The sequence below is a fragment of the Pseudogymnoascus verrucosus genome, assembly GCF_001662655.1.
Source record: "Pseudogymnoascus verrucosus strain UAMH 10579 unplaced genomic scaffold scaffold_6, whole genome shotgun sequence".
In the NCBI taxonomy this organism is placed as follows: Eukaryota; Fungi; Ascomycota; class Leotiomycetes; order Thelebolales; family Thelebolaceae; genus Pseudogymnoascus; species Pseudogymnoascus verrucosus.
The window spans coordinates 598095-625240 of record NW_017263657.1 but is presented as its reverse complement, the minus strand read 5'-3'; the positions used below and the strand labels follow the sequence as shown (position 1 = coordinate 625240).

Below are 27146 nucleotides of genomic sequence, written 5' to 3'. Positions count from 1 at the left end.
CGTGTTCGCTTCAACGACACCAACTTCTAGTATTGTCTCAGCCATCTCATGGCCAATAATGACGGTTGGAGCCTCGTCAGTGACAGGATGATGGCTCTCCAGCGTCGGGATAAAGGCTAGAGCTGAGTTTCCATGAAGATCTGTCCCGCAAATGCCAACAACTTCAGGCCGGAGCTTTAATTGGGTTCCGGAACACACTGGTTCCAAAATGTCATATTCCAATCGAAAACCTCCTTGGGGAATAATACTGAAGGAGCACACATGATCTTGATAAAAATTACCGGAGAAGAAAGAAGAATTGGGCGATCAGAGATATGGTAAAAGTACGGAGAGAAAGAGTCTCCTATTTTGTGACAGAAGATGCACACTTTATGATATATGTTCCGGCCCAACCGCGAATAAGTCGTATTCGCGAATACGACTTATTCGCGGTTGGGCCGGAACATATACAGGCTTACAGCCTAGTGAATGAAATTTTGAAGGTCAAGTGCAATCGAGACGCGGAACAAGCGGCTAAAAGTTTAACTGTTCTCGTAGACTTGTAAACAACTATGGCACATAATGTACATTGATAGTTGAATAGTTTAATGTGGAAATGTGGCATGCGGAGATTGTCTTCTTATATGTTCGCTACAAACCCTGTTGCTTTTCCTCTCGTCAATAGCCGAAAAACATTTTCATATTTAGACATTAGGCAAGTACGAATCCTTTATAGCCCTCGGCTGCGCTCTCGTCAAGTAGCTCCCTGTATTTAGGGATCCCCGCTGGAAAGTTCAGCGCCTCTTTTGTTTTGCCCTTGATATTGGCACCCATATAGTAAGACTTTGCCAGAGGGAACAGAGTCTGGGCTGTCAAGTCGTTTATCATGGCCCGGTAATCCTCCTGCGCCTGAAGCGTTGCAGCCATGCGGCGCGCGCCTTTTTCTCGCATGTGCGTGAGAGCGTTGATGATCCATTCGCCCTGGATCTCGACGCAGGTGGGACCGTTGGAGAAGGCGGTCGGGCCTTGAGGACCGTATATGAAGTACATGTTTGGAAAGTCAGCCGTCATCAGGCCAAGATTTGTCCAAGTGCCCGCCGACCATTTGTCAGATAATGTTTCACCGCGGTCGTTTCGGATATCGATGGCTTTGAGGCCCCCGGTTATTGCGTCGAAGCCGGTTGCGAGGATGAGAACGTCAATGTCGTGTTTCTTGGCGTCTCCTGTGATGATACCGTCGGCTACGACTTGAGTGACGGGTGTCTTGTTGGTATCCACGATGGTAACGTTGTCCTGGTCACATACTTCATAGAAGTTGCGGAACAAGGCAGGTCTCTTCGTACCGAAGGGATGAGGGGGTTCTGAAGGAGCAAGAATATCCCGCTTTTTTGGATCTTTAATCTCTCCCCGGATCTGTTCTGCCCAGAAGTCATACGCCTCGCGGTTGGCCTTCAGGTCTGTCAAGAGGTCCTGGTAAGCACCGACCCAGAAGAGAAAGCCTCCTTGATCCCATTTCGATTGGTAGAAGGCCCTCCTCTGCTGTGGTGTATGGTCAAAAGTGTTGATATCCTCGTGGCTGTAGTCATATCCAAACCTGCTCTGCAGGCGCTCTAGGAACTTGGCAGGATAATCTGGCTTGCTTTCATCCTGCATGCCCCTCGTCAGGACGACCTGGTTCAGCGGAAGTGCCAGGTTGGGTGTGCGTTGGAAAAGTGTCAGAGCCCCGGCCTGGGGCCCGATCTCTTGGACAAGCTGAACGCCAGTGCTCCCAGTGCCAACGACAGCGACGCGCTTGCCGGCTAGATCGACACCATCAGCGGGCCAGAAGCTTGAGTGGTGAACAATGCCTTTGAAGTCGTCGAGGCCGGCCCAATTGGGGAATGATCGCTTTGCGGCAAAGCCAACTGCCGGGATGAAGAAATTGGCCTCGAGCTTGCTGCCTTTATCCGTCGAGATGGTCCATGTGCTCTTTGAATCGTCGAATATAGCTCTGGTGACCTTGGTGTTGTAGATGACATCTTTACTCAGTCCGAGCACGTTGTCAACATGACGGAAGTAACGCTGCAACTCGCTTGCAGTAGGGAACTTTTCCTGCCATGTCCATGTCTTCCACACCTCCTCTATGGAGTACTCGTACAGAGGTACGTGTGTGTCGACTCTGGCGCCGGGATAGCAGTTCCACTGCCAAACACCGCCAAGCTCAGGGGCAGCCTCCACGATCCGCACCGAGAAGTTTTGCTGCCGCAGCTTGTGTAGCATGTAGCACCCTGAAAAGCCTCCTCCCACAATTACCACATCGACTTTGTGAAGTGCGGACCCGTTGGCGGTTCCATTACTATAGCCATTGGCGGATCCAAGAGTGGAAATGTCGGCACGCATGGTTCAATAATGTTCAGTTCTCGCAAGCTGAGAGATCATAAGGACTTGAATGAAGATGGCTCATTTAGGTCTGGAAAGGTAGCCGTCACTGTAAGAGAGTTCCACGAATATTTATGTTTCGCCGCAATGAGTACACCGAGAGGTTCTGCGCTAGAACGCGGAAGGTCAAAAACATGAGTACCCCAGTTTTGGTTGGCATGTCCCTTGCGCCTCTTACCACCCAATTATTTCTCTGTTCCGTCGTAATCAGACGAAGAATACGGTTTTCAGACATATGCTATCTGCTTCAGTGTTCATATGTGGAGGCCGTGTGGGATCAATACCAACGTGCAGCTTGCTGCCCGATTTTAAAGAGGCTGCCGACCTCGGAAGTTGGTTAGCCTCGCCTTCCTTTCTCCCGTACCCCTCACTTTTACGTGTGTTTGTGCAGCTGTACCAATATGCTTTGCCTTGTATTGTTTAATTTTATGGTTGGGTTATTTAGCTAGTGTGGTTGGTGGCAAGATGATATTCATGGCTGCAGCATGTGCTCGCATCGAGTGGGTTGGCAAGTAACAGGGGGTTATCAAATAGCTACCATTAGACGCAAATGTATTTTTTGTGAGACTGCAACCGAGAAGGCCAGTCCGAGCCAGACTTTTCTAGTTCTTCGAGGAGCTTGAGCATTAAGGCAACATTCTTCCATCCAAAAGTGATGGTATGCTGGAAGAGGCGGTCCCTGAAGAAGCTCCGTAGATGTGGACTAGGTGAAGCCGCTGCAGCCATGAAGTAAACCCATGTCATGTAGTGATCAAACCGTGTAATACCATCGTGAGATAAAATCCTGAACTTGAGATCCTCCAGTAAACTGTTGACCACGTCGACGTCCGAGTTCTGTTTCTGACAGAGCCAAGCCGTTAAGACAGTCTTCCAGCAGTCTGCCAGGAAGGGAGGGTTATTTTGGTCTTCTTTGGTCGTCGACTCAAAGGTGTCTACCAACTCGAAGGCGTGCGTCTGCGATGGACCTTCGTCAAGATGCGGTAGGGCGAAGATGGCTAGCCTGGATGATATTAGGTCACAATTACCACCATGCTTGCCGCACAAATCTGCCTGGAAAGTGCAACTCACATATCAAACTGCCCTGACAGGTATCTTTGAAGCTCCGAGCTGCCGCTTAAGGTTGAGAAATCCACAAAGTTCCGCATGCTTGACATGACACGCGCAAGAGTCGTGAAGGAACCCTGGGCAGCCACCATCTCATCATACATCAGAATTAAGAGAGTAGCCGCGGCAAACAGCACGTCCTGAGAGGATGGCAACGGCAAGCAGACTCTCTGACAGCTCTCTAGCAGGCCCTTAATAGCAGTGGCCCTGTATCTTTCAGCCTTACTTGCAAATTCATTGTTTCCGTAGTAGGCCAGGCGATGAAAGGATGTCGCGGCAACGGCATTGAAGACGAGTGGGGAAGAAGCGGCTAGCGGCAAGACTTGCATCTTGCATTCGTTATCTTCTCGCAGAATCGGGCACATCCACGGCGTTATCTGCTCTGCAACTGCTCTGTTGTTGGTACATCTTTCGATGAATGGCTCCATGAAGTGTCACGTACAGTAGTTCAACACCCATTGATCCTCGTGATTACTCGGCTGTGTCCGGGGCAGCGGGAAAGTCAGCGGGGACGTCGGGGACGCTAATAGCGGTATTAGGCTGCCTTTATCGGAATCATCGAGTGCCTGGATGCCCAGTAAGTTATGGCCAATGTGTCTATGGGTTACGAGATAGACAAGCGACAGACCATCTGAGACGGCGGGGGCGAGTCTCTCTTGCTCCCTTGACCCGGTGTCCTCGTCTTCCTGGAGGTCCGGCTAGTAAGCCAACGGTAGGTCCCGCTAAGGCCGTAGCAAACCAGGTTGTCCCGAACACATTTGTTGCAAGCAGGTAGAGTCCGGTCGCAGTTTATTCGCCGGCGGGAACAGCTGCGGCATCCTGGACGGAGCACGTTAGAATCCTGTGGCTCTCGAATCTCAGCTCTCTTACCTTTGACCTTTGTAGGCATGGTTAGACGCGTCGTCTCTGGTTCCTATCTCAATCAAGACAAATTGTTGGGTGGAGGAGGAACGAGCAGAGGGAGGACAAGGAATATTAGGAACACACCGTGCGGGCCCTCGGCAGATTTATGATGATTGATGCAAGCCACACTGTTGGATTATCAGAGGGCGACCCACCGTTTTAACCCTTTTGGGCATAGGCGCCGCCACCACTACCCCGCACTCTAGAGCCCGCGGAGCCTGCCTCGTCTCGAAATCGGGTGCGGGGTGCTCGAAGCAAGGCACTAGAGGAGGTTCAACAGGCCATCGGCAGATTTATGATGATTGATGCAAAGCCACACTATTGGATTCTTGGAGGGGGACTCACCTTTTTATCCCTTTTGGCCATAAGCGCCGCCACCACTACCCCGCACTCCGGAGCTGCAGAGCCTGCCGCGTCTCGAAATTGGGTGCTAGGTGCTTGAAGCAAGGTACTAGGTGAGGTTCAACACGTCCAGGGTCTCCTATTATAAGTTGGTTGTCCTTGGGCCGCAGAGTGTTAAGGAATTGAGCCCACTAAATATTGTCATCCACAGCTTGAACACTCTACTTGATTTCGGGAGACAGCTGCGCAACTACAGCAGTCATGTCTCAGACACTCTCTGGCAAGGTTGCGATTGTAACGGGTGCTGGTAGCGGCATCAATCTCGCCTTCGCATCCGCTCTTCTTGACAAAGGCTGCAATGTGGTCTTTGCCGATCTTGGTCTCAGGCCAGAAGCTCAGGAGGTCGTTGGCACTCACCAGTCAAGCGCCCGGGGCCGTGGACGCGCTGTGTTCCAAAAAACCGATGTGCGAGACTGGTCGCAGCTTGAGCAGATGTTTGTAACGGCGGAACGTGAGTTTGGGCGCATCGACATTGTATGCCCCGGCGCTGGCGTCTACGAACCAGTAGGTGAATCTCTTAACTGCTCGCAACTTGAATGTGGCTGACATCGCCCTAGACATTTAGCAACTTCTGGTGCCCTCCTGGAAGCTCGGGAAGCCATGACTCTGTGGATGGCGGCCGTTACGCCATCCTTGACATCAACCTGATTCACCCGATCCGAACGACGCAACTCGCGATTTCTCGCTTTCTCAACGCAAAGCAACCTGGAAACAAGACCATCGTTTTGATCTCCAGTACAGCTGCGCAAGATACGAGTATTGCAACGCCGCTTTACGACGCATCCAAGCATGCCATCAGCGGATTCGTTCGTTCCCTCGGCGACATCAGCTCAGCCAACATACGCATTGCTGCCGTCGCCCCAGGTATCATCAAGACCCCTATATACACAGACAACCCTGAGAAGTTGGCCATGATTGACGCTAGGGACGTCTGGGTGGAGCCGGAGGAGGTGGCTGCAGTCATGGTCGCCTTGATTGAGCGAGACACCATGAGCGAGAAAATCGGCGACTACTCTGAGAGCGGCGATATTTCCATCGAGGGTGGTATTATCCTTGAAGTCACCAAAGGTCGGGCAAGGCCCGTAACCGCTTACAACGATCCTGGGCCGTCTGGACCGGGTGCGCTGGCCTCGAACATGGCTGCTTCTGAGCAGGCTGCTAGAAATATGCTGCGTCCTGGTTGGGGCTTTCCTCATAGCCGGCTGTAGTAGATAGCTGAAAATACCATTCGTCGTGCTTCCCTTCTCTCGATCGTACGCGTGTTCTTTTCGCTTCGACCGTTGTCTAGCTCAAATATAATTCTTGATTCACGAGTTAATGTTCGACTCAGTATTTCTGAACCATGGGTCGCCACTAGAAGGTTCGAAATTGGCACTAAACTGCTTGTCTAGTGCTAAGTAAGTGCGGGGAAAGGCTTTGTAATTGGTTTGTTGTGTATGCTGCGGGGTAAAGGTGGAGGCAAATTGACTGGCAGGTAGCAGGGCTGCTAATGAGGCGTTCGCTAGTGGCTAAAGGCTTGTTTCTGGGTATTTACACTCCGTACTATGTACAGTACAGTAGCTTGACGTAGGCCGTGTCATGCGCGGCTGTTTACGTATCTGCCGCCCCACCCGGCGGTCATCGACGCTAGGAGATCTGTCGATGGATGGAGGCAACCCCGCACCACGCTAGATCGGCCCCACACTGTATTCGACAGTTGCCGTTCGTCCCCGCAAACGATCTGGTTAGCTCTGGCGGAGTTCCCCAGACGAATTATCGTTTTCTATTGATCCATTACTGTTGGAAATCTCCGCGAATGAACCATGCATTCATGCAGCCAACAACATCCAAGTTAGAGTTAGTGGGAAGGTATGGCCCCTGTTGGATTTACCGGAAATTCTCGGAGGCATGACCGTACTCTTCCTAAGTTCAATCACCATCATCTAGTAGCCACGGCAATCGCTCATTGGATTTCTCTGAGGATGAAGTATGAAGCTACGACCAGCATCTTGTTGGAAGGCACCGTTACGTCAGTAATCAAAATTCTCTGCGAATAAACCTAGAGCCACTTCGTAGCATCTAGTGGGAATGATCGTTGTGGGTGCCTGGCTGTCTAATATTAAACCGCCATGCAGCGCAAATGTAGCCTAGCTAAGCATCGAATCCTCTGCACCGCCTTCTTTCCTCGCTAGACATTACCAGTAGAAGGACCTGTTACCAACCACGACTCTCTGAAAATGGATAGCACAGACCCACCTTTATACCTTCAACCCCCTCATTTCTTATCCTTCTCTCTGTTTATCCCCCTCCCTCTCCGCACTCCTTCCTTTCTGCCGTTCTGCACATTTTAGCGTCTGGACTCGTAACATGACATAATCCATCCTGCATGCATGCAGGCATTACGAGAATCAAGACGGTTGGATCAGGAGATATTGGGTGGAGAAAGCGCTGAACCCCTATGCTCCCCATGCACTACTGTGCCTTCTGTGTGTAATTAAACAGTTCCCATAAAAAGTTGTTGGTAGTTCTTATGACGTGTCGTATGAGGCGGGGTTAGTGGGGCTACCAATCTGCTACCGCCTCTAAACTCTGCCTTTGATATATAGTGCCTGGGGTGTAACGGTTTGTAGCGTCTGTAATTCACGTCACCGCCTGCTGTGGGAGGGGTTTCTTTTCCAGTATCGCAAGCTTGTTTTGGCTCGGCAAGAAAGGGATTACACAAGTGGAGATCCAGCACGTGGAATCTAAATAAAAACCGCATACTTTCGGACTCAAGTACGTTGTAGCATTGTTTCTGGTGAGCAGATGATGGACAGTCTTAAAAATCGATCATATACACTTCATTCATACTATACTATATTGTGACGTTCCTTCAACTGTTTTGAGGTAAACACCACTATATTGAAGGCGAGGATATGCCAGAATCCTAACCCTTGTTGACATTCTTGGGAAGAGAATCAGTGGCAGACCCATGAACCTCAGAGCCCGAAAGATGGTCCTGTTCAATAATTGCGATAGGTCCTTGATAATTACGACAGCCATATACAACATACCACACCAGGCTGATGACGGCGAACCCTGTGAAGATAACGCTAGAGTAATTCATCGAACTCGCTGTGACAGGAAGCGAAACGGGCATACAGAACAGAACAATGGAGAAGAATATCCAGGTGACTGACACCGCATTGATGATGAATCCGAAGGGTTCTAAAGAATAAGTAGACCCCTTAACCGGGTTCCGGGATCGGCACAAGGAAATAAGGACGGGGATGGCGTACGATGTTGATAGACAGATAGTGGCGGTTCCAGTAAAGGAGTTGAAAGCGGCCGAGGAGCCAAAGTAGATGACAGCCAGCAGGATATTGACGGCCACATTTAGCAACGTTGCCCAGAGCGGCATTGCGAGCTTTTTGTTGACACGGGACCACAAACGATGACCTGGTATGGCCCCGTCGCGGGCAAAAGCATAGGTGTAACGGCTCGCAGCTATAGTCGCCCCAATGGTGCAGAATACGAAGATGCCGATCAAGAGCAGGAGCAAACCCATGGCGGCAGGTTTGGAGCCTGTGATCATTTCGAACATGATGCCAACCGGCTGGTTGCTCGTCACTGCCAAAAGGGTGCCAATGTCGGGCAGCACGAATAGGACTGGAATAATGTAGAGAAGACCCAAGACCCCGGACACGACAACGGAGATGACCATCGCCCTCGGAACATGAAGATGAGGGCTCTCGACTTCTTCGCAGAGCGACGCCACCATTCCGTACCCCATCATCACATAACCCCCCTGGAGCAATCCCACAAAGAATGACCATCCAGTAGGCCAACCACTAGCCGAGGCGTTGTAATTGGTAAAGACGAAGCCCGCGGTTCGTTGGTCCTTGGCCATACCTAGAAGCACAGTCATGAGGACCACGATGGAGACAGAAATCCAGCACATGGCTGCCACGTTGATAGCATTGAGATATCGGACTCCGAAAATGTTGACGGAAGCAGCCAAGAGGGTGAAGGCACAAAACGTCAGTATCGTATGCCAGGCGGTCGGCACGTAATCCTCATGCCACAGCGTTGCCGCTGCCAGGACAACCTGGGCACCGCCAAAATTGATGCTGGTGGTCGCAAGAAAGTTGCCAACCAGATTCAGCCAGCCAGTGACCCAGGAAGCGAGGGCGGCATGCTTGTGGTTGGACACCATGGCCGACCAGAAGTACGGTCCGCCCGCGGTTGGGTAGACGGCACAGATTTCGGCGAGCGAGGCGGCTGTGCAAACCGAGACGAGGGTCACAAAAGCCCAGCCCCAAAGCATGGTAACGGACTGTCCGTTGATAAGGGTGATGTAGAGGGTTACAGAGAGGCCGGCGGGAACTGCCATGATGGCTACCGATCTGGTCAAGAGGCGGCACGTTAGATTTCCGATCACCTTAGTATGGTAATTGCTCCTGGCACCACTTACAGTCCTAGGATGGTCCATATTGACAGACTTCTCTTGAGCTCATTTGTATATCCTAGAATAGCTAGGGCTTGGTCTGCATCGGATGTTGTCGCAGCCACCTTAACATGTTCTTGTGACGACGGAAGCAAGGCAGTCATTGTTTTATCAAGTGATGTTAAAGAGCAAAGTTCATTGTGCAGGTAGTGGTTGATAGTACTGGGAGAAGAAACGGCCGCGTGGAAGGGCCGCATTTAAGTACTCATTTTCTGCCGTGGTTGTAACCGGCCACCACATCTTTGAGCGCTCCCCAGCAGGGTGTGTAGTTGGTTGTATTTCCTTCTAACAGACACAGCTCAGCTTGTGGCAATGCTTGGCCCGGATAACCGACCAGATAGCTCGCCAAATCTCCTACCCCAAGATTCCCGGTGTCATCCTGCCAACTGGCGACGTTTGCATTGCCCCTTGGATGGGGTCTGGGGATTCCGAGATACTGTAAGACGCTTTGGCGGAACTAGTGTAAGTGAAATGTGGAGTCGGCAACGTAATCCGCGGCCGCTCACGATTTTATCTATTTTCGTCATAGCGCGTGTGAGTGTGATGCCGCGTCCAACCCTGGCTTTGCGAGCAATTAAGCGCCTCGTGGGACAATGCGTAAAAGTTGCCATCCGCGCATGTGAGGGTCTAGATACAACGTGGCTGACTTCAGGACAGCCCAGGACCCATTGAGTGAAAGGTACTTCTCCCGAACGAATCTACTACTCTCCTCTTCTACTCTCTTCTTCTTCCTCCTCTCTCATCTTTCTTCTTCCTTTATTAAACAACTCAATACCCCAAAAACTTCTTTTCCATTTCATATCAAGCTATCCTACGAACTTCACGATATCGACGACGTAATGGCTACCATTGAGCTTAAGACCCTGTCTAACGGCAAGTACCAACAGCCAACTAGACTGTACGTCTGTATCCCGTCCCACCCGTCCCTCTAGGATCAAACCTAGACCCCTTCTAAAACATCAGAAAACAGTAAACTGACTTTCTCCTCACAGCTTCATTAACAATGAGTTCATCGAGGGCGTAGATAAGAAGTCCTTCAAGGTCATTAACCCCGCCACCGAGAAGGTCATCTGCTCTGTCGCTAAGGCCACCGAGAAGGATGTCGACGTCGCTGTTGCCGCCGCTAGGAAGGCCTTTAAGGGCGAGTGGAGGAAGGTTACACCCGAGGCCCGTGGCAAGCTGCTCGTTAAGCTGTCCGAGCTAATGGAGGCAAACCTCGACCAGCTGGCTGCCATCGAGTCGCTCGACAACGGAAAGGCCATCTCCATGGCTAAGGGTGATGTGGCCGCTATGGTTAGCTGCTTAAGGTACTACAGCAGCTGGTCCGACAAGATCGAGGGCAAGACCATCGACACCTTCACATACACACTCTAGGAGCTAGTACGTAGTCTAAGCAACCCCCCCCTCCCTCTCTAACATACTAACAGCTGCTAGATCAGTGTCTATGGACAAATCATCCTATAGAACTTCCCACTTCTCATGTAGTCGTGGAAGATTGGCCTAGCTATTGCCACTAATATTGTGCGTCCCTCCGTCGTGAATGAAACACATCCATTTATTGGGGGTGGCTTATTCGAGGCACACAGCTATTCTAAACAGTAGGTCAGGTCGCTGCTGGATTAGCTCGACTTTTCACTTGACGTATAACTCTACAGGGTCTTTAAGACTCCGTACCACACGACACTGCAATATTGGTAGGCTCTTCTGTTCACCCTACCTATTAGCCGGGGCTTGTTGATGACCTGCTCATCTCTGATCAACTAACGACGGACTGGAGTCTGCTAGGTAAATGGTCAGTCCGATATATCAATGATCAAAGGCAATTGATACCATGTTATGGGAATCAAATCATCGTGGTGGTTTGGTGTATTTATGAAGCTATAGAATATAGTTATCTACATGGTCCTGTGTCTCCGTGGCTCCTTCGCACAGCAGACACTAACCTAATCACTAACATGCGCCCTCTTTGGTTCTTCTCGAGCAGTTAGAATCGAGTTTCTTTATTGTTTTCCGATCATCACTATTACGGGCCCACTATGCTATATACACGAACAAAACTCTGCAATATTTAGAGCAATTCCTAAAGAAATATCCAACCGGCGGCCGTTATTAGACTTAAATCAGAACTTGTTCTGGTTTGCGTTCCCCATCAACATAGTGGAATCTGGCTTGTATTTATTTGAGAGCAGACGAACATGATACTCAACATCGAGAACAGCTCCCTTGGGGTCGTTCTGAATGGGCTTGAAGTCCAAGAGCAGATCGTCCTTGACCGCAGAGACAGTGTCCGTCTCCAGCCACCTGTCGTCATTCGGGTACAGCTGAGCCGTCACGCCAATGTAGTCTGGATGAGTGACCATCATGTGGATGTGGGCGGGGCGGTTGGGGTGTCGGCCCATTATTCCGAGCAGATCTGCCGAGGGGCCGGAGGTGTCAATGGCGTATTCGGTCGGCTTTAGGCAGTAGAACCAGAATTTGCCGTTCTCGTCGGTGCGGAACTTGCCCCGAAGGTTGTGGCGGGTCTGGTTCTCGGGGTCGAAGACGTCGTACTTGCCGTTGGTGCTAGCTTGCCACATGTCGAAGACGGCGTCTGAGATGGCCTTGCCGGTTTCGACGTCCTTGATGGTACCGTGGAACAGCGTGAGCTGCCCGTCTTTTGGCATGTCCTGGACTACGCTGGCGCCAAGGTCCCGGAATGGTGTTTCGGGGGACCAAAAAGGCCCGAGAATGGCCGAGGATGTGGGAGATAGACCCTCGTCGGAGACGATCTTGTGGTTGATCTCGTCGACGAGACTGGACAGAAATTGTTAGCCATTGGTGGAATTCTCTTTTAATGAAAATGATTATGTTTCTGCCAAATCCGGTGGCGACTGTCGGTAAAACGTTACAGGTGGTACTTACGATTCGATACCTAGGATATCACACACCCTCCATGCTTCATTTCGGTTCTTCTTGTAAGCTTGGCCGATAGAGTTGACGTAGTTGACACCGATAATCCACTCGTCTTGCGTGAGGTTGACCTCTCGGCAAAAGTCGTGCATATGCTTTATTAAGGAGGTAAGGATTTCTCTGTGTCTGGGTTTTGTTTCGGGGCTCATAAGGTCAATGACGTGTTGTGTGAAGTCAGCGTCGTATTTGCTATTGTTGTCCTTGGCACCACTGGTGCCGTAGGCGTCGTTCGTAGCCATGATGTTATTTTTCTATAGAGTGGGAATGGGGACGGTTGTTTTCAGGCGTCAGGTGTCGTTTTTTGAGGCATAGTGAGAACAAAGAGCGATGATGTCTGTTTTATAGAAACTAGTGTATCGTGATTCCCTAGCACAGAATCTGAGATGCTCATCTCCCCGCATTGGAAATGGTGGGTGTCGGAATTAAACTTACCCGGACGCATGAGTTACTAGCCGGCTCTCCGCATTCCCGACCGGCAGGTAGATGACAAATGCAAGGTTCCCCGCAATCTAATCTGAATGTGCAGTCGGCGGTTAGTAATACGGCATTTGCCCCAAACCGCCGACAGTACTTAGAGTACCGCTTTGTTTCTCCAACTGCTCTAGATTATAAGCGTAAAGCCCAACCCTAATCATGATCTTACTTTAGTCAAACTAATGGATCTTAACGAAGGGTGGCGGAGGAGTTAGTGGATTTAAACAAAAACTGAAGATGGAAGATTCTTGCTCTTTAGAAGTAGGGTGCCTTCTTATAGAGCTTCTTTATGCAGGATGGCTTATACTTCTAATCACATCATCTATAGCGATCTACATTAGTCTTTAGGGCCGTGCCCTTTGCAAAGCTTAAGCTGCTAACGATCTTTTAGGGGGTGTGCTTCGTAGGAACTGCAAAACCCCCTAGTCTTATCATCCTCACCTATGTTAGTAACTAAGGTAACAGCTAAGATAAAGCTGCGTTTATAGAAGAAAGAACGCTTGTTCTACCATCTCTTAACAAGATGTAAGGTTCCCCTCCTAAAACTACTTTAATCATGCGCTATAGTCCTCTTAGCGCATTATGTCTAGTAAGATAATCAACTTTAAGAAATGAATAGGGTAACTAGTGTGTAGCCTAAAGCAACTCTCTTCCATTTGTCTCTTTTATTCTTTTCATTCTCTTATTATTGTCCATTTCCCCTTCTAAAACTATGCTACTACTACTATTTAGCTGTAATCCTACTATAAGACCATTTCTAATCTACTATTTTCTCCTTATAGCCTCCGTTGAGCGAGTCCACGATCTAGGACCCTCGTACCAGAATGTTGGTATATCCGCCCGTGTACCTCTCGCGTGAAATTGAATTGGTTAATCTTCTCAGCAGTACCTTATCGAGACGTTGTCTTTGCACCAGAGGAGAATTTTGCTAGTGCTCTTAATCTAGAAACTATAACTACTTGAGGCCCATTTACCAAACCATTCCCAAGACACCGAGAGCAAATTTTGCTTAAGCCTGGTATCCCTACGGACTTGGGAATTGAACTATATTTTGTATCCGTGTTTCATCAGCTACATTGCTTGTGAGTGCTTCTTCTGCAAAGACCTTAGACTCGTGACTGATCACTGTACCTGCAGAGGTCTAGTTCGTATATCTTACTGCTCTGCAAAGGAAGGCCAAGATAGTGTGATACTTCATGGCGGAAGCCATCTGAACGAGACTATCCGCAATTATATTCATGGGAACACATTAACCATTGCTTTAATTTCTTAAGACAGGCATTGATGTGCGCCGCCGACACTACCATAGAGTCGGCCACTGTTGAAAAGAATGGTGAGAGGATACAGGTCGATGGTTGGGGAACCTCGCACCAAAGCAGAGGTTAGAACAGGTTCTGGGAATTCATGGTGCAGAGTCAGGCCCCCTACAAGCATAGCTGGAATTGCATCAATATGCAGTAGGCCAAGAACGTAAATTGAATGACTATATATTTCCCTAAAGATACCAGTATTAATAATATGAGTTTCCATCTATCTGGATACGAGAATATAAAATCGCTATGACTTTTTACTTTGCTATATCAGACCGCTGCGACCCATTGTAATGAGCATGGTCCATATACTCCATGATAGCATCCTAGTTGAAAATATCAGTGACTTTGACCACTATGTTGCCAAAGGTTATAACTTACCCAGCTTTTGCACTGATGAGGGATGTTCCAGCCATCAGCAACAAATCGTCGGCCATAAGGCTCCGTCCGTGGCCATTCGAGCGACATATCTCCAGAGCATTGAAGCGACTGTCTTATACAGTCGTAACAATGATTGATATGATGGGACGATTTTAACGTTTCAGCAAGATCTTGCAACTTCTCGTCATGATTAAGTATAGAGTCTAAAAGTTTCCAGTAGTGATCTCGTATCGCACTCAAACAGTGTAGCTGATGGAAGAGCGCAACAGAGTATATCTGACCCCACGGTGTTGTCTCTCCGGGTTCCGGGAGATAGTGCTCTGCGTCATCCACAAATACGTAGCCACGTCCGAGCTACTGAAGTGAGCATCCATTCAATTCACAATGCACCATTTGATTTAGAAGATACTCACAGGCAGAAGGTTGTTCCATGCTTCATCCGTCTTGGGAGAAGGTTTATCACTGTATTCGTGTGCCTCTCTAAAATATACAGTGGTTTCTGGCACTGAATGATCCAATTAGCAAGAGAATGCGGTAAAGACCCTTTAAGGGCTAAAATACTTTTAGGAACAAGTCTTCGAAAACCAATAGCCTTTGAAGATTTATTAGACGTTGATATTAAGCGGTTTGCCTCAAGAGCTAACTTAGAATTTATTGTAGTAATATTTGCGACTGGCACATTCGCGATTGGGCCGGAACATATACTTTATCTCTTCCAAGGTATATTATTCTTTTATCCTTCATTCTATTTACTATGTTACTCTACTACTCGTGGTTGGGCTGGCCTATTCGCGGTTGGGCCGGAACATGTATGAGACACTTCGGTCTTACCTTACACCTGCCCAGCCTCGCGCCTTGCCTCCACTAATGGCATTCTTCATCGGTCCCTCAAGTGCGCGCCCATTCGCAGCCTAGGCTGTCACGCGATACCGGATGAAACTCGCCGGGTTGGAATTGCAAGAGTCAGGGTAGTTTTTTCAGCCCATACCGCACCATTCCCACCCGCCCCGCAGCCTTGGGAGCTAATAGGGATCCGAATCCGTTGCGGAAGCCATCCAGAAACATCTCCACCGGCCATCCATTCCCTAGGGATTGAGATGCTTTGCGCCGAGCATCGCGAGACATGTTCGATTTGGAGAACAAGGTAGCAAACAATTCGTTGGCAAGATATTAGCCTTCCCATTCCCATTCCCATTCCCTGTGCTGACTCAACTCCTCATACCCAACGCAACAATAGCACAGTCATCATATCCATCAACAAAACCACCATGGGATCCAACGAAGTCTCCGCCATGGCCTCCGAGCTTGACCCTGAAAGCACCGCGCGTCCACTGCATGTATGTATCGCTGGAGCGGGCATCGGAGGTCTTTCAGCAGCTATCGCGCTTCGCCAAGCTGGTCACCGTGTTGTGGTCTGTCCGCTGTTCTCGCCCCGTTGTGCGTATGATGATGAGAATCTGACGGGTTATAGCTATATGAGTCCTCCCGATTTGCAGTAGAAATCGGGGCGGCGATTCACCTGCCACCAAACGTAAATGGTCTTTTGAGACGATTTGGTACGCGCCCTGAGGAGTGGGGCGCCAACCAGGCAGAGCATGTGGGTTTTTGCGTGTACCTGACAGTTGCCCAGCTTCGGTCCTTACCACTCCTTGCCACTTGATGTGTGGTTGCTGTTATGCGGCTATATGATTCAGGGGCTGATCATGGAACAGGTTACCTTGTATTCCAAGGACGGTAGCATCATTAGCACGAAGAATATTGCTGAATTGTCGCTCGCATACCCATACGTAAGCCTCGCCTGACCTTTATGTTCTAATCCAACTAACATATTTTAGCCGTGGCAGCTCAGTCACCGTGTAGATCTCCACGAGGAGCTCAAGCGTCTTGCAACTACGCTCGACGGACCAGGAATTCCAGCAATTATCAAGACACAGTCGCAGGTTATCTCATGTGACCCAGAGACACCTTCGTTGGTGTTGAAGGATGGAACAGTGGTCGGCGCAGATATGGTTCTTGGAGCAGACGGTGTGCATGTAAGTAGTTGACCCCTTGGCTTGGTTTTTTCTCAGCTTGAGATCTGACCTATTCTGCTTCCCAGTCTGTACTGCGTCGTATTATTACTGGTCAAGATATCCAGCCTCAGTTGTCCGGTGGCAGCGCTTTTCGCTTCTTGGTTCCTGTTTCCCAGGTCAAGGCAGATCCGAGAACTGCTTGGATTCTTGAGCGATCTGGCGAGCTGCAGTTGTGGGAGGGCACAAACAGAAGATTGGTCATTTACCCTTGCAGGTGAGTGACAATGCCCCAACCACCTTGCTTTGGTGTTTTAGCTGATGTACATTAGGAACAACACAGAGCTCAACTTTGTCTGTTTGCATCCTGAAATTGAAAGCGCTGGAAGCAAAGAAGGTGAAGAAGTCTCTTGATGGGTAACCCAAATCACAGTATTGACGGCGTTTAGGATGGAATAACTCGGCATCGAGACAGCAGCTGTTGACTGTTTATGACGAGTACTGCGAGGGTATCAAGGTCCTGCTATCGATGGCCGATGAATCATCAATCAGGCTTTGGAAACTCCTAGATCGTCCGTCACTTCCAACTTGGATTAATAATAAAGCTGCGCTTTTGGGTGATGCCGCGCACCCCTTTTTACCTTGTAGGTCAAATCTTTCAATGGTTTTTTTTTCTCACTGACGCCGGAAAAGATCAAGGACAAGGCGGAGCGCAGGCTATTGAAGATGTAAGATGTCTCTGTTGATTCATTTAATTTTGGACTGATAAACCCAGGGCGCTGCTCTTGGAGCTTTGTTTCCGCTTGGCGTCACGCCTTCTGAAGTTCCGGAACGGCTCGAACTGTATATGAAATGTCGATATGACCGAGCAACTCTGGTGCAGAACTTTTCGCGTGCAGCTGCATTCAAGCATAGTGACAACGATGATGTTGGAGGTATTAGCACTGATCGTGAGGTCTCTCTGCATATTTTACTTGTTCTATACCAACATCTGTGAAGCTCTAGAGTTTTCCAAAATCAACTTCGGTCACGATGCGCACGATAACGCGCAGGCCATCCTTCTCAACCACTTGGGTAGGTCGAAAAATGAAACCACAAATTCGAAAACTAATAACCAGGCATGTTTTAGCCTCGAAAGCTGCTGTTTTCACGGTATCAGGGATTTTCGGCCCACTGCCTGGCCCTACTCAAGACGCCTTCGGTAATCCACGCTTAATGCCTCAATCCAGCTATTTCACCAGCTACGTCACTTTTAAAACTCATTTGAGCTATCTCAGGACTTTCCTGCCGCTCACTAGCTCCTTGCGGTTTGCCCAACCAGGCGGATGGGCCACCGCCACCCTTGCCCTGACGAAACACAGCAATGTACCTTGGCTCGGTTACCGCAGCTACAGCCGCCTGGGCCTCTATCTGCACAACGTCCAGGACAGTGACGGCGGTAAGCCTGACTTGTACTGCGCAGCCGCATTTGAGGACTCGGCGGATGCGGTGGTCGCACATCGAGAAGCAGGTAAGGTGCCCGTATTCTTCGCGCAGCTCGCCGCGTCTTTTTCGCCAACTTCCTTCTCGCTGAGCGCAAGTTGGGAGGGCCGACCGATCCTTTTGATGTCTTTGAAGGGGCTTTTCGAAGCGAAGTCATCCGAAGAAGCAACGCCGTTCTCTCCGCCAGAGGTGACGGCGAAGGCCAATATGGGCACGTGGGAGGCAGAAAAGGCGGATCTCACTTATACGCAGCTCGAAGGGAGTGCGCTCGCAGAGGAGTTTCCGACTCTGTCTCCCGTGATTGAACGGTTGAGGGGCATTGCTCTACAGGAAGTAGTGAGTGCGGGTATTGTGGCTTGTCCTAGGGACATTGTTGTATGAGCGGTTTGATGAGAGGAGAGGGAGAGAGAGACAGTAACTTAGATCGTCGAGGGCAGACATTAGCAGCCCTATGTGGCGGAAACCCAGTGTGCCGGAAAATTAGACAAATTTCAACGTTCAAAAGTCGCTGCAGCATACGGTCCCGTCCTTGAGCTCTTCCAGAGTCCACATGTCAACCTCTTCACAGATAGGAGAAGACCTTCAAATATAAAACCTTTTTGTGTAGTTGATTTAAAGGGGACGTAGTAGAGAAAAACCCGCGATCCTTGCGATCTAATTGGTCTTTTCCGGCACACCGGGTTTCCCGCCGCTTAGGGACGGACGTTATCTTTAAGAAATATCATATATCGACGTAGGTTGTCCTGCGAACATATCATATCTACGTAGGTTTTCTTGTGAGCATATCATATATACGTACGTTGTTAGACCAACATATTGTATCTACGTAGGTTGTCACATCAACATATCAGATCTATGGACGTTGACTTACCACCTTTATAATACAATGTGGGTGGTTCTGGGACGGTCGCGAGTCCTCTAGGTCAAAGGTTATAGGTGTAGTACTAGGCTGTGCAAATTGTATGAAATTCACTGTGACTTAGAGAAGTAAATGGGTTCATGTGAATATTGCTTATGCTGTGGACATTATGCGAGAGATAGTGTAAGGGGCTTCATCTTCTGCATTATAAAGAACGAGGGTCTAAACGGTAATGTGTGCACCTTAAACGCTCATTAGTTTCTGTATCCTAACCATTTAACTACGCTCCACGGCAAAACATCGTCTTTGCCCGGAACCAATTTTCGTTTAATAATCCAGGTAGAAGTTGGCCCAGTCCAAGCAGTCCATGCTATGACCCATATATAGCCCCAGAGTTTGGCCGTCCTCTTCGCAGTTACATTATCAGTTGCACCTCGGCCTGCTACCGCCATACCATAGAGTAATGTATCATCTGTCACAATCCCGACAGCTTGCATAAAGAAGAACTTTGGCACATCTAGTGCAAAGGCGCTTTCTCCAAAAACGAACGCACTAGGGGGGTGAACTAGGGCGGTGACATAGAACGCAAGGAAGAGACGAACACAGCGCGAGAATATTTCCCAAGTGGGAGGTACGAAGAGTACGTGAGTAGTGATGTAAGAAATGAGAGTTTCTAGAGTTGACCGAAGGAATCTGTGCCAGGTTGCCCTACGACATCTTCTGTTAACGACTAGCTACAACGAACTTCGAAGAATCAGGTGCCAGCCTTACCTCCAATATCGACGGAATGAATACCCGCCCAGAAAACTACCAAGTGGTTGAGGCCAGTTCTTTGGTTTACCTCCACCCCAGAGGACTGCAATTATCGATGCAATATTGTATGGGATTGTAATCATGCCGTAGAGGGAGAATGCAGGTAGTATTGTAGGTAGTATAGCTGGTAAAACCCGAGCAATAATACGGAGTGTGCCAGCCTCTATCCGGGGGGAAATTGCTTCCTTGTGCTCAGGAATATCGTTTTCCATGTTAGGGGCTAGGAGGAATGAGAACATTGCGTCTAGAGCCAGGTACAGAAGGATGATATAAGCTACTCTTCTTGTCACAAATACGCCATTGCTCGGAACATATCCTAGGCGCTCTCTCGAAGGTTCAGGGTCCTTTTCGGTCCATGGCGTGGTTATATTGCGCCAGTTAAACAGAAGGCACCACGCTGTATAAGTTCGCTGGAGTCCTGATTGAGCTGATTTTCGAGCCGTCACCTCGCCCAAATATACTGCTTTCCGTAATACCAAATCGAAAGCATGCAGATGAAATACCCAGACCAATGACATAAATATGCCATCATATGTGCTATTCCCTGTGAACACTGGAGCGGAGTATTGCAGCTGCCCGGCTATGGCTACGGACAGCAGAAAGATTGAAGCGCGTTGGAGAATATTTGATGGATCGATAAAAGCAATGGCATAGGCTAGCACAAGAGGAGAAACAATAGCTATTGCGCCTAAATGTTGCACCGGAGATATTACCGCTGAAGCGGACATTGCGAGACAATAGCTTGGTTTTAGATGGTTTGCAGCTGCTTGTTTGCACACGTTTGTTTTTCAACACGATGTCCTGATTTAAGGTTGTAGGCAGCGCCCGCCAAGCTTATAAACGAAGTATCGAGCTTCGGATTTTTGACATTCCACGGTATGCCTATTGGCACGATTGAGAGCATCAATCCACTGAATTACAAGCTTGTGTATGGCAGAGCGGATGGGATGTCTAATTCTCTTGAGTCTATGGTCGTATGTGATGGTTTTTCAACTATGACACAATATCAGGGGTGACGGGGCTCTATAATCGGCTGCGACAATGGGGATTCTAGTAGGACCGTTCAAAGACGACTTGCTGGCATACAAAAGGAGGGCAAGTCGTGAGACTAGATCTTTCGCAATTTCCTAAGCAGTATTGGGTCCCGTAGTACGCATGCGCTGGAGCATGATCCGGCTAAGAGACGAATTTCCTATTCCTACTTCCCTAGACAGACCATCCCTCTTCTAAATGCATCTATCATCCCATCGTACATTATATCACGGTCTCGGAATGTATTAATGAAGATTACACCATCTTTGATCAGGAAGAGGACGCTTCGAGGCAATCGATTAAATGAATGAATGGATTTTATTCGCTATTTAATCATCACGACGCTTAGCTCCTGGTGGAAGCAAGTGTGTAGGAATAACGTGAGGCTGACGAGGCTTTGCTTTACCCAAAGAATTCTAAATAGCCTAGGGATGTTGTCGGGTCACAGATATACCTACCGAAAATCATGGCTGTAGTTTCTGCTATAAAACGACAGATTCGCCCCACACCTCACGACGGCTACCCAAGTGGCTAGCACCGATCAAGCACCCGTTGCCCAGCAGATCCTGCGCGCGCACCTCCGCTCCCGAACCCTCTGGCAGTCCGACGCTGATAAAGCGACCGTGCACATCCAACAAGCTCAAGTAAGCACCGAGATCAAAGCCCTCAAGCGAGTTGGCAGTGTTGATGATAAGATCGAAAGTCATCTTGTGCGCCTCGTTCCACTCCTTATCCTGGGTGGCCAAGAAACCCGTAGCGCCCATCTTCATCGCATCCGCCTCCTTCGCGTGGCTACGGCTAATAACCCAAGTCTCCGCACCAAGCGCAACCGAGAACAGAACACCGAAGTGACCGATTCCGCCCATACCCACGATACCAACCTTCTTGCCCTTGCCAGCACCGTTGCGAACCAAAGGACTGTAGGCTGTCAGACCGGCGCACAGCATAGGCGCGGCCTGGACGGAGGTCAGGGCATCTGGAATGGGGAACACCCAGTGCTCGTGCGCGCGGACGTGCGAAGAGTAACCACCCTGCGAAACGATACCGGTGCTCTCCCACAGCGCACCGTAGGTGTCGCGCTGGTGCACGCAGTAGGTCTCGTTGTCGTTCTTGCACTGGCGGCAGTCGAGGCACGAGTAGGACTGTGCGCCGACGCCGACGCGCGAGCCCTCCTTGATGAGGGTGACCTTGGGGCCGACGCGGATGGCTGTGCCTATGATTTCTGCGAGGGAGTGTGAGTTTTAGGAGGGTAGGGAAGTTGGGGAAGGGTGAGGAGGCAGGCGTACCGTGACCGACGCAGAGGGGGAAGTGCTGCTTGCCCCAGCCGCCGGAGATAGTGTGAAGATCGCTGCCGCAGATGCCGCAGGCTTCGATCTTGATGTCGACATCGTAGTCTTCGAATGGCTTGGGCTTGTACTCTTGCTTTGTGAAGTCGAGCTTCTCAGCGGGGGCGGGCCCGGAGACTTGGAATCCGGTGAAGGTGTCTGGGTAAACCATTGTGAGGGTTAGGGTCGTCGATGGACGATATGAGTAAATATGAGAGTGGGAGAGTTAAATTGGTCAAAGAGATATGACTTTACGGTATGAAGAAGGACGAGAGAGAAGAGGGAAAAAGAGGGAATAGAGAAAAAGTCAGGAAGAGCAAAGCCACCGCCCGCTGAAACGCCAAAAACTCTCCTCTTAACCCCGCCATGTTGCTCTTAGCCAACTCGCATTTATTTCGGCAGTGTTGATTATCCCCTCCATCACCCCGCCATCCCAATGGAGAAGCGCGACGATAGGAAGACCGAGGGGAGATTATCCACCAATCACGTGTCCCCATTTTTGTGGGTGGGAGAATTGAGCCCCGCGACGCGTGGGGGCGGGTCTTGAAAGCGGAGAACGGGAATACGAATCTCCACCGAAACCAGGGGACACATACCCCGAGATGGAGAAAATCACTGATTGTGGAAGAAATCGTCGAGTTGAGGATTGAAGGTTGACGATAATCCCCTCTGTCGTAGATCGTGTTTGAACTGCTCACTATGCGCTGGGCGCCGGTAAGTGCTTGCAAAAGCTTCATCTGTTTATGTTTGCTCTGTCTCTATCGTCTCTATCGTAAATGAAACTCCGCTGGATATCGCCAATCAATCGCACATAAGAAATCCGGAATTCGCCACCAGTTCAACCGCATCGTCGTCGCTCAGTATCTCCCTTCGAAGACACCGCAACATATGCACCGAGTCTCCTTCACTGCTTTCCAAAACTCGACTTCCACACGCTCTCCACGATGCCCCAATACCGCTCGCTATTCTTGGGCATATGGCTCACATGCTGGGTGCCCTCAAACAGCTCCCCGCGCGCCTCATAACCCAGCGCCGTCGCATTAGCCATATGGTCCTCCACATGCCCCCAATGCACCATATCGTCCTCGCGGCTGTAGATATACGCCCTCGGCACCTTCGTCGCGAAAAGCTTGTGGCGATTCATCATCTTGCAGTATGTTATGATCGGGTTCTCTATTCCCTTCACCCACCACACAGCTTTGTACAAGACGTACGCCGCAGCCAGTACAGCTGTCGCGAGAGTGCGGATGATGAAGTTCTTGGGTAGCCCGGCAGTGATGGCTCGGAGGTCGGGCCAGAAGCGCGGGTAGCCGGGGCCACTGTCGAAGATCTGGGCTTGGATCGGGAGGGGGTCGCCGGTACGTCGGTTGTATTCTTCTGTGGTGAGGGCGGTGTTTTTGAGGCCGCCGTTGGAGAAACTGTGGAGGAGGATCCTGGTGTTTGGTGGGAATGCTTGTAGTTTGGCGGCGACGGGCGAGTAAACTTTGGTTTCGCCGGCCTTGGAGCGGAAGATGACATCTTTGGTCGAGGCGACGACGAGAATAATGCTGGCATTGGGGAAGAGAGTCTTGTAGTATTCGGTGTATTTCGCGATATGTTTCGGTTGGGCGTCGAGCCAAGACATGAATAGGATCACATCGGGGTGAGGAGGTGAGACTTGGTCCCTGAAAGGGTTCCCGGATTTTGGAGCTTCATAGATGTATGAACTTGGACCAAGAGACGTGAAGCCCTCAAGGGCCTTGGGGACAGGTGCCGGCGCCATCGAGAGATGTTTGGGCCGAGAGATAATTTCGATTGGAGGGTTGAAAGAGGAAGTAGGAATAAATGCGCAATGGAAAGAGAAGAAGTCCTACCTAAATCAACATGGGTGGGGAAATTGGAGAAATAAAATAGAATTCTGGATGCCAGAAGAAGGAGAGTAAGCTGACCGTAAGCCGGGCTTGAAGCTTACGGGCGTAGGATATTGATTGTTTTGTTGAATAGTGTTAATCCCATAGCTCATTCGGAGTTCACCTTGATGAGTATTTACCAAATTATTCCCATTCTATCGCTCACGGTTGGCCCGAAGTCCGCCGGAGAATTGTGGATGCCTCGGCCCCATGTGGTCGCGTCACGTTCATTCGGTGCCTGGTTGGCTCAACGTAAGGCTAGTTTTCAGCCTTGCAGGTTTGAGACTCCTGGATCAAAGTGACGTACGCGGGGCTCCAACATCAAACCCAAATAATTACCAGCCTTAGGTTCAATAACAATAACTCTAACTCAACTCTCTAATTTGGCAACTTCAACTCATCATGGGCTCAATTAAAATACAAGATGGGCTGCCGGATATTGTCGCAGCCAGGTTCCAAGAGGCTAAGGAGTCGGGCGACCTTCTCGCCTTCGACAGTACAGCGGCAGTGTTGGATGTGAATGGCATTCCTGTAACTATCCCTCTTTCTTTCCTATATAACTATAACCCCCTTCATTCTTTCCTTTATATTGTCTCTTTCTCCTTCCTATATCGCCCCTCGCTCCTTCCTCTAACCCCTCGGGCTTACAAATATATTTATTGCCCCTCGTTCCTTCCTCTTATTCCTTCGTGCGTTCTTCCTCGCTCCTTCCCATGAACTTATCCCGCTCTTTCCGGTATCTCCCCTCGCTCCTTCCTCCACCCCTCCTCTTTGCTCCGTCCTGCATCCCCCGTCGTTCCTTCCTCCCCAAAAACAAAAGTCCTCAGCTAACCTCCGCCCCCCTCAAGTTCCAACTCCGATACTGCCCAACCCTAAAATCCAAACCCAAACCCAACGGCCCCAGCTCCTCATCCTCAACCCCGTTCAACCCCTTCCTCAACCCCCCTCCCGCCCTCTTCATCACCCCCATCGGCCCCTCCCACCACCTCGTCCTCAACAAATTCGCCCTAACCCCCAACCACACCATCCTCGCCACCAAGACCTTCTTATCCCAAACCGATCCCCTCGCCGCCGACGATCTAGAAGCCGTCTATGCCCTCCTCTCCGCCTATCGGTCTGCAGGACAGCGACTTTTCGGATTCTTCAATAGCGGGCCGCATTCGGGAGCTAGCCAGCCGCATCGACATGTTCAGTTTTTGCCGGTGGAATCGATGAGGGAGGGGTTGGGGGAGGGGGAGTGGGATCTGCTTGCTGATGGACTGGCGGAGAAGCAGGCGAAGATCCCGTTTACGTATTTTGCTGCGCCGATAAAGGGGAATCCCTCGCCGGCGAAGTTGCACGAGACGTATTTGGCGCTTCATAAGATGGCGAGGTATGCGATGGATACTTTTGAGAAGAGGGCAGGGACGGATGGAGGAGGGGAGGAGATGAGCTATAACCTCGCCTTCACGGATTCGTCGATGATAATCCTGCCGCGGAGGGCGGAGGGGATGGCATTCCCTACTGGGCTAGAGGATCCTAAGGAGACGGGGGTGGTGGCGTTGAATGGCACGGTTCTGGGGGGCACGCTGCTGGTTAAGGATGAGTTAGAATGGAAGGCGCTGAGGGAGGATGGGAGGAAGTTGAAGGAGGTGTTGGAGAGGATAGGGATTCCGTTTTCGGCGTTTGCGGGGGAGATTTTGGGGTGGAAGGGTGCGCCGAGTGGTGCGTTATAGGATTTGTTAATTAATGGGCCCATCTCTGGAATTCCAGGATTTGCGCATATTCGTCAAGAAGAAATTGATTTTGCGCAGATATGGCACAATCGCCTGGGGCGATTCGGAAGGTTTTGTGCGCATATTCATCAACAGGGAATGGATTTTGCTCAAAATCAAGGAGAATCACCTCAGGTGATTCGAGAGGTTTTGCGCATACCCGTCTATAATATGTTTGATTTTGCGCAGAAACTTAAAATGGACAGGGTCTATACTGTTGCGTTGTGTGCATATTGTCTAGAAATACAGTAGTTGGGTTACAGACAGCAGTTGGGTTTTCCCATCTCACAAAGCTCCCAATATCTTCGACGTACGACATGATCTGGACATCTCCCAGCAACAAGCTCGGCGGTATTCCCACTCCTCCTAACCCAGTCCACCTCTACTCTCTTAACACTCGTAATCCCCACATCCTTTCTAGCATCCCTTCTCGAATCCCCACCCTTCTTTCCAGCATCTCTCATTCACTTCTTCGCCTTCGCCTTCCCCCCAGCCTTCGCCGGCAACCCCACGCCCAGCAAAAACGCAACCCTCAAAGCAGCCGCCACATACACAAATCCCAAATTCCCCCAATCCATCGCATTCCACCCCGCCACATTCCAGTACCCCTCCCACCCCACCGCCTCGCGGACACTCCACACATGCCCTACATCCGCCACCAACAAGCCGAAGAGGAAGACGCGCCACACGGCTAGGTCGTTGGTGGTGCGGAGGAGCGTGGCTTCGGTGATGGAGAGGAGGAGGTAGAGGTTTGCTAGTTGTTGGAGGACGATTGCTGTAGAGGGGGGGAGGGGGACGAGGGTCGATTGAGGGGTGGAGGGCGTGGTCAGGGTGAGGTAGTGGTGAGGCTGGAAGTAGGCGAAGTAGGCGCCGAGGAGGGTGGAGAGGGGTTCGATTGTTAGGAAGAAGGTTGTGTAGAGGAGGGGGAGGCGGAAGGAGGTGGGGGTGGTGGTGGATTTGGGTGGCATGGTGGTTGTGGGTTGTCGTGTGAGGTTCTGTATCGTGGTTAGTCTTTGAGTTTGGAAGAGTAGAGTAGTAGTAAGTGGGTATGAATGATCTTACTGTGATAGTTTGCTCAATTGAGACGATGTGGGCGATGAGGGTGTAAGGAGATTGTATAGATGTTGTTTTGTTATGGCGTCGTGTTTGGTGTGTGCAGGGATATTTTGGTTAGTAAGAAAAATATTCAAAATCTATGAAATCATGAGTTTATTCAGGAACTAAAAAAATGGGTACATAGGAGCAAGAATAATCATAAGATAGATTTGATTTAAAATTTAAAATTTAAAACATGCTACTAATGAATATAATTAATATATTCAAGAAAATAACCATTATTTCGATTTGATTATGTAAATGTCGTCTGATCATGGACCCCTTTAATATTTTACCTTGAGGGTTATCCCCGGATTTTACCTCAGCCGTCTATGATGTATGTACTCCAGATAACGTGACTTCTCTACGAATTATCTACGAATTATGGTACTGTACCTGTACCTGACCCATACTCATCCAACAACCTGATTTAATGCAGATATCCTCATTTTCCATGCAAACATTACGAGGTTTATGTGAGATTTGATACATCCTCCAACTGT

At 49.8% G+C, this 27146-nt stretch overlaps 12 protein-coding genes across 12 annotated transcripts; 4 read left to right on the top strand and 8 right to left on the bottom strand.

The window, feature by feature from the left end:
• Nucleotides 1–530: 530 nt before the first annotated feature.
• On the bottom strand, nucleotides 531–2358 carry VE01_02202 (uncharacterized protein; the record flags this gene model as incomplete). Its single annotated transcript, XM_018271713.2, has 1 exon — nucleotides 531–2358. One exon carries the CDS (start codon nucleotides 2356–2358, stop codon nucleotides 691–693), a length of 1668 nt encoding a protein of 555 aa, XP_018133645.1. The 3' UTR covers nucleotides 531–690.
• On the bottom strand, nucleotides 2042–4668 carry VE01_02201 (uncharacterized protein). Its single transcript, XM_018271712.2, has 5 exons — nucleotides 4372–4668; nucleotides 4130–4320; nucleotides 3944–4067; nucleotides 3466–3889; nucleotides 2042–3397 (listed from the first exon to the last, which is right to left on the bottom strand). The coding sequence occupies exons 1-5, from the start codon at nucleotides 4388–4390 to the stop codon at nucleotides 2938–2940; spliced, it is 1218 nt and encodes a 405-aa protein (XP_018133642.1). The 5' UTR covers nucleotides 4391–4668; the 3' UTR covers nucleotides 2042–2937.
• On the top strand, nucleotides 4617–6094 carry VE01_02200 (uncharacterized protein). Its single transcript, XM_018271711.2, has 2 exons — nucleotides 4617–5310; nucleotides 5364–6094. The coding sequence occupies exons 1-2, from the start codon at nucleotides 5008–5010 to the stop codon at nucleotides 6012–6014; spliced, it is 954 nt and encodes a 317-aa protein (XP_018133643.2). The 5' UTR covers nucleotides 4617–5007; the 3' UTR covers nucleotides 6015–6094.
• Nucleotides 6095–7616: 1522 nt separating this feature from the next.
• VE01_02199 (uncharacterized protein) lies at nucleotides 7617–9714 on the bottom strand. Its single transcript, XM_018271710.2, has 2 exons — nucleotides 9239–9714; nucleotides 7617–9170 (listed from the first exon to the last, which is right to left on the bottom strand). The coding sequence occupies exons 1-2, from the start codon at nucleotides 9466–9468 to the stop codon at nucleotides 7712–7714; spliced, it is 1689 nt and encodes a 562-aa protein (XP_018133609.2). The 5' UTR covers nucleotides 9469–9714; the 3' UTR covers nucleotides 7617–7711.
• A 396-nt stretch (nucleotides 9715–10110) lies between these two features.
• Nucleotides 10111–11494, top strand: ALD5_1 (aldehyde dehydrogenase (NAD(P)(+)) ald5; the record flags this gene model as incomplete). Its single annotated transcript, XM_018271709.2, has 3 exons — nucleotides 10111–10169; nucleotides 10264–10651; nucleotides 10706–11494. 2 exons carry the CDS (start codon nucleotides 10111–10113, stop codon nucleotides 10643–10645), a joined length of 441 nt encoding a protein of 146 aa, XP_018133610.1. The 3' UTR covers nucleotides 10646–10651; nucleotides 10706–11494.
• VE01_02197 (uncharacterized protein) lies at nucleotides 11231–12584 on the bottom strand. Its single transcript, XM_018271708.2, has 2 exons — nucleotides 12173–12584; nucleotides 11231–12064 (listed from the first exon to the last, which is right to left on the bottom strand). The coding sequence occupies exons 1-2, from the start codon at nucleotides 12457–12459 to the stop codon at nucleotides 11392–11394; spliced, it is 960 nt and encodes a 319-aa protein (XP_018133613.1). The 5' UTR covers nucleotides 12460–12584; the 3' UTR covers nucleotides 11231–11391.
• Nucleotides 12585–14261: 1677 nt separating this feature from the next.
• VE01_02196 (uncharacterized protein) lies at nucleotides 14262–14472 on the bottom strand (the record flags this gene model as incomplete). Its single annotated transcript, XM_018271707.1, has 2 exons — nucleotides 14262–14330; nucleotides 14386–14472. The coding sequence occupies 2 exons, from the start codon at nucleotides 14470–14472 to the stop codon at nucleotides 14262–14264; spliced, it is 156 nt and encodes a 51-aa protein (XP_018133614.1).
• Nucleotides 14473–15462: 990 nt separating this feature from the next.
• Nucleotides 15463–18451, top strand: VE01_02195 (uncharacterized protein). The gene is made up of 11 exons (XM_018271706.2): nucleotides 15463–15797; nucleotides 15857–15982; nucleotides 16098–16172; nucleotides 16221–16418; nucleotides 16484–16671; nucleotides 16727–16791; nucleotides 16844–17038; nucleotides 17088–17122; nucleotides 17170–17344; nucleotides 17394–17468; nucleotides 17524–18451. The coding sequence occupies exons 1-11, from the start codon at nucleotides 15654–15656 to the stop codon at nucleotides 18255–18257; spliced, it is 2010 nt and encodes a 669-aa protein (XP_018133611.1). The 5' UTR covers nucleotides 15463–15653; the 3' UTR covers nucleotides 18258–18451.
• Nucleotides 18452–21062: 2611 nt separating this feature from the next.
• On the bottom strand, nucleotides 21063–22077 carry VE01_02194 (uncharacterized protein; the record flags this gene model as incomplete). Its single annotated transcript, XM_018271705.1, has 2 exons — nucleotides 21063–21802; nucleotides 21867–22077. The coding sequence occupies 2 exons, from the start codon at nucleotides 22075–22077 to the stop codon at nucleotides 21063–21065; spliced, it is 951 nt and encodes a 316-aa protein (XP_018133612.1).
• Nucleotides 22078–22809: 732 nt separating this feature from the next.
• Nucleotides 22810–23667, bottom strand: VE01_02193 (uncharacterized protein; the record flags this gene model as incomplete). Its single annotated transcript, XM_018271704.1, has 1 exon — nucleotides 22810–23667. The coding sequence occupies one exon, from the start codon at nucleotides 23665–23667 to the stop codon at nucleotides 22810–22812; it is 858 nt and encodes a 285-aa protein (XP_018133616.1).
• A 449-nt stretch (nucleotides 23668–24116) lies between these two features.
• On the top strand, nucleotides 24117–25800 carry VE01_02192 (uncharacterized protein). The gene is made up of 2 exons (XM_018271703.2): nucleotides 24117–24325; nucleotides 24643–25800. The coding sequence occupies exons 1-2, from the start codon at nucleotides 24197–24199 to the stop codon at nucleotides 25507–25509; spliced, it is 996 nt and encodes a 331-aa protein (XP_018133617.1). The 5' UTR covers nucleotides 24117–24196; the 3' UTR covers nucleotides 25510–25800.
• On the bottom strand, nucleotides 25708–26781 carry VE01_02191 (uncharacterized protein). The gene is made up of 2 exons (XM_018271702.2): nucleotides 26611–26781; nucleotides 25708–26543 (listed from the first exon to the last, which is right to left on the bottom strand). Exon 2 carries the CDS (start codon nucleotides 26514–26516, stop codon nucleotides 26013–26015), a length of 504 nt encoding a protein of 167 aa, XP_018133615.1. The 5' UTR covers nucleotides 26517–26543; nucleotides 26611–26781; the 3' UTR covers nucleotides 25708–26012.
• Between the last annotated feature and the right edge of the window lie 365 nt (nucleotides 26782–27146).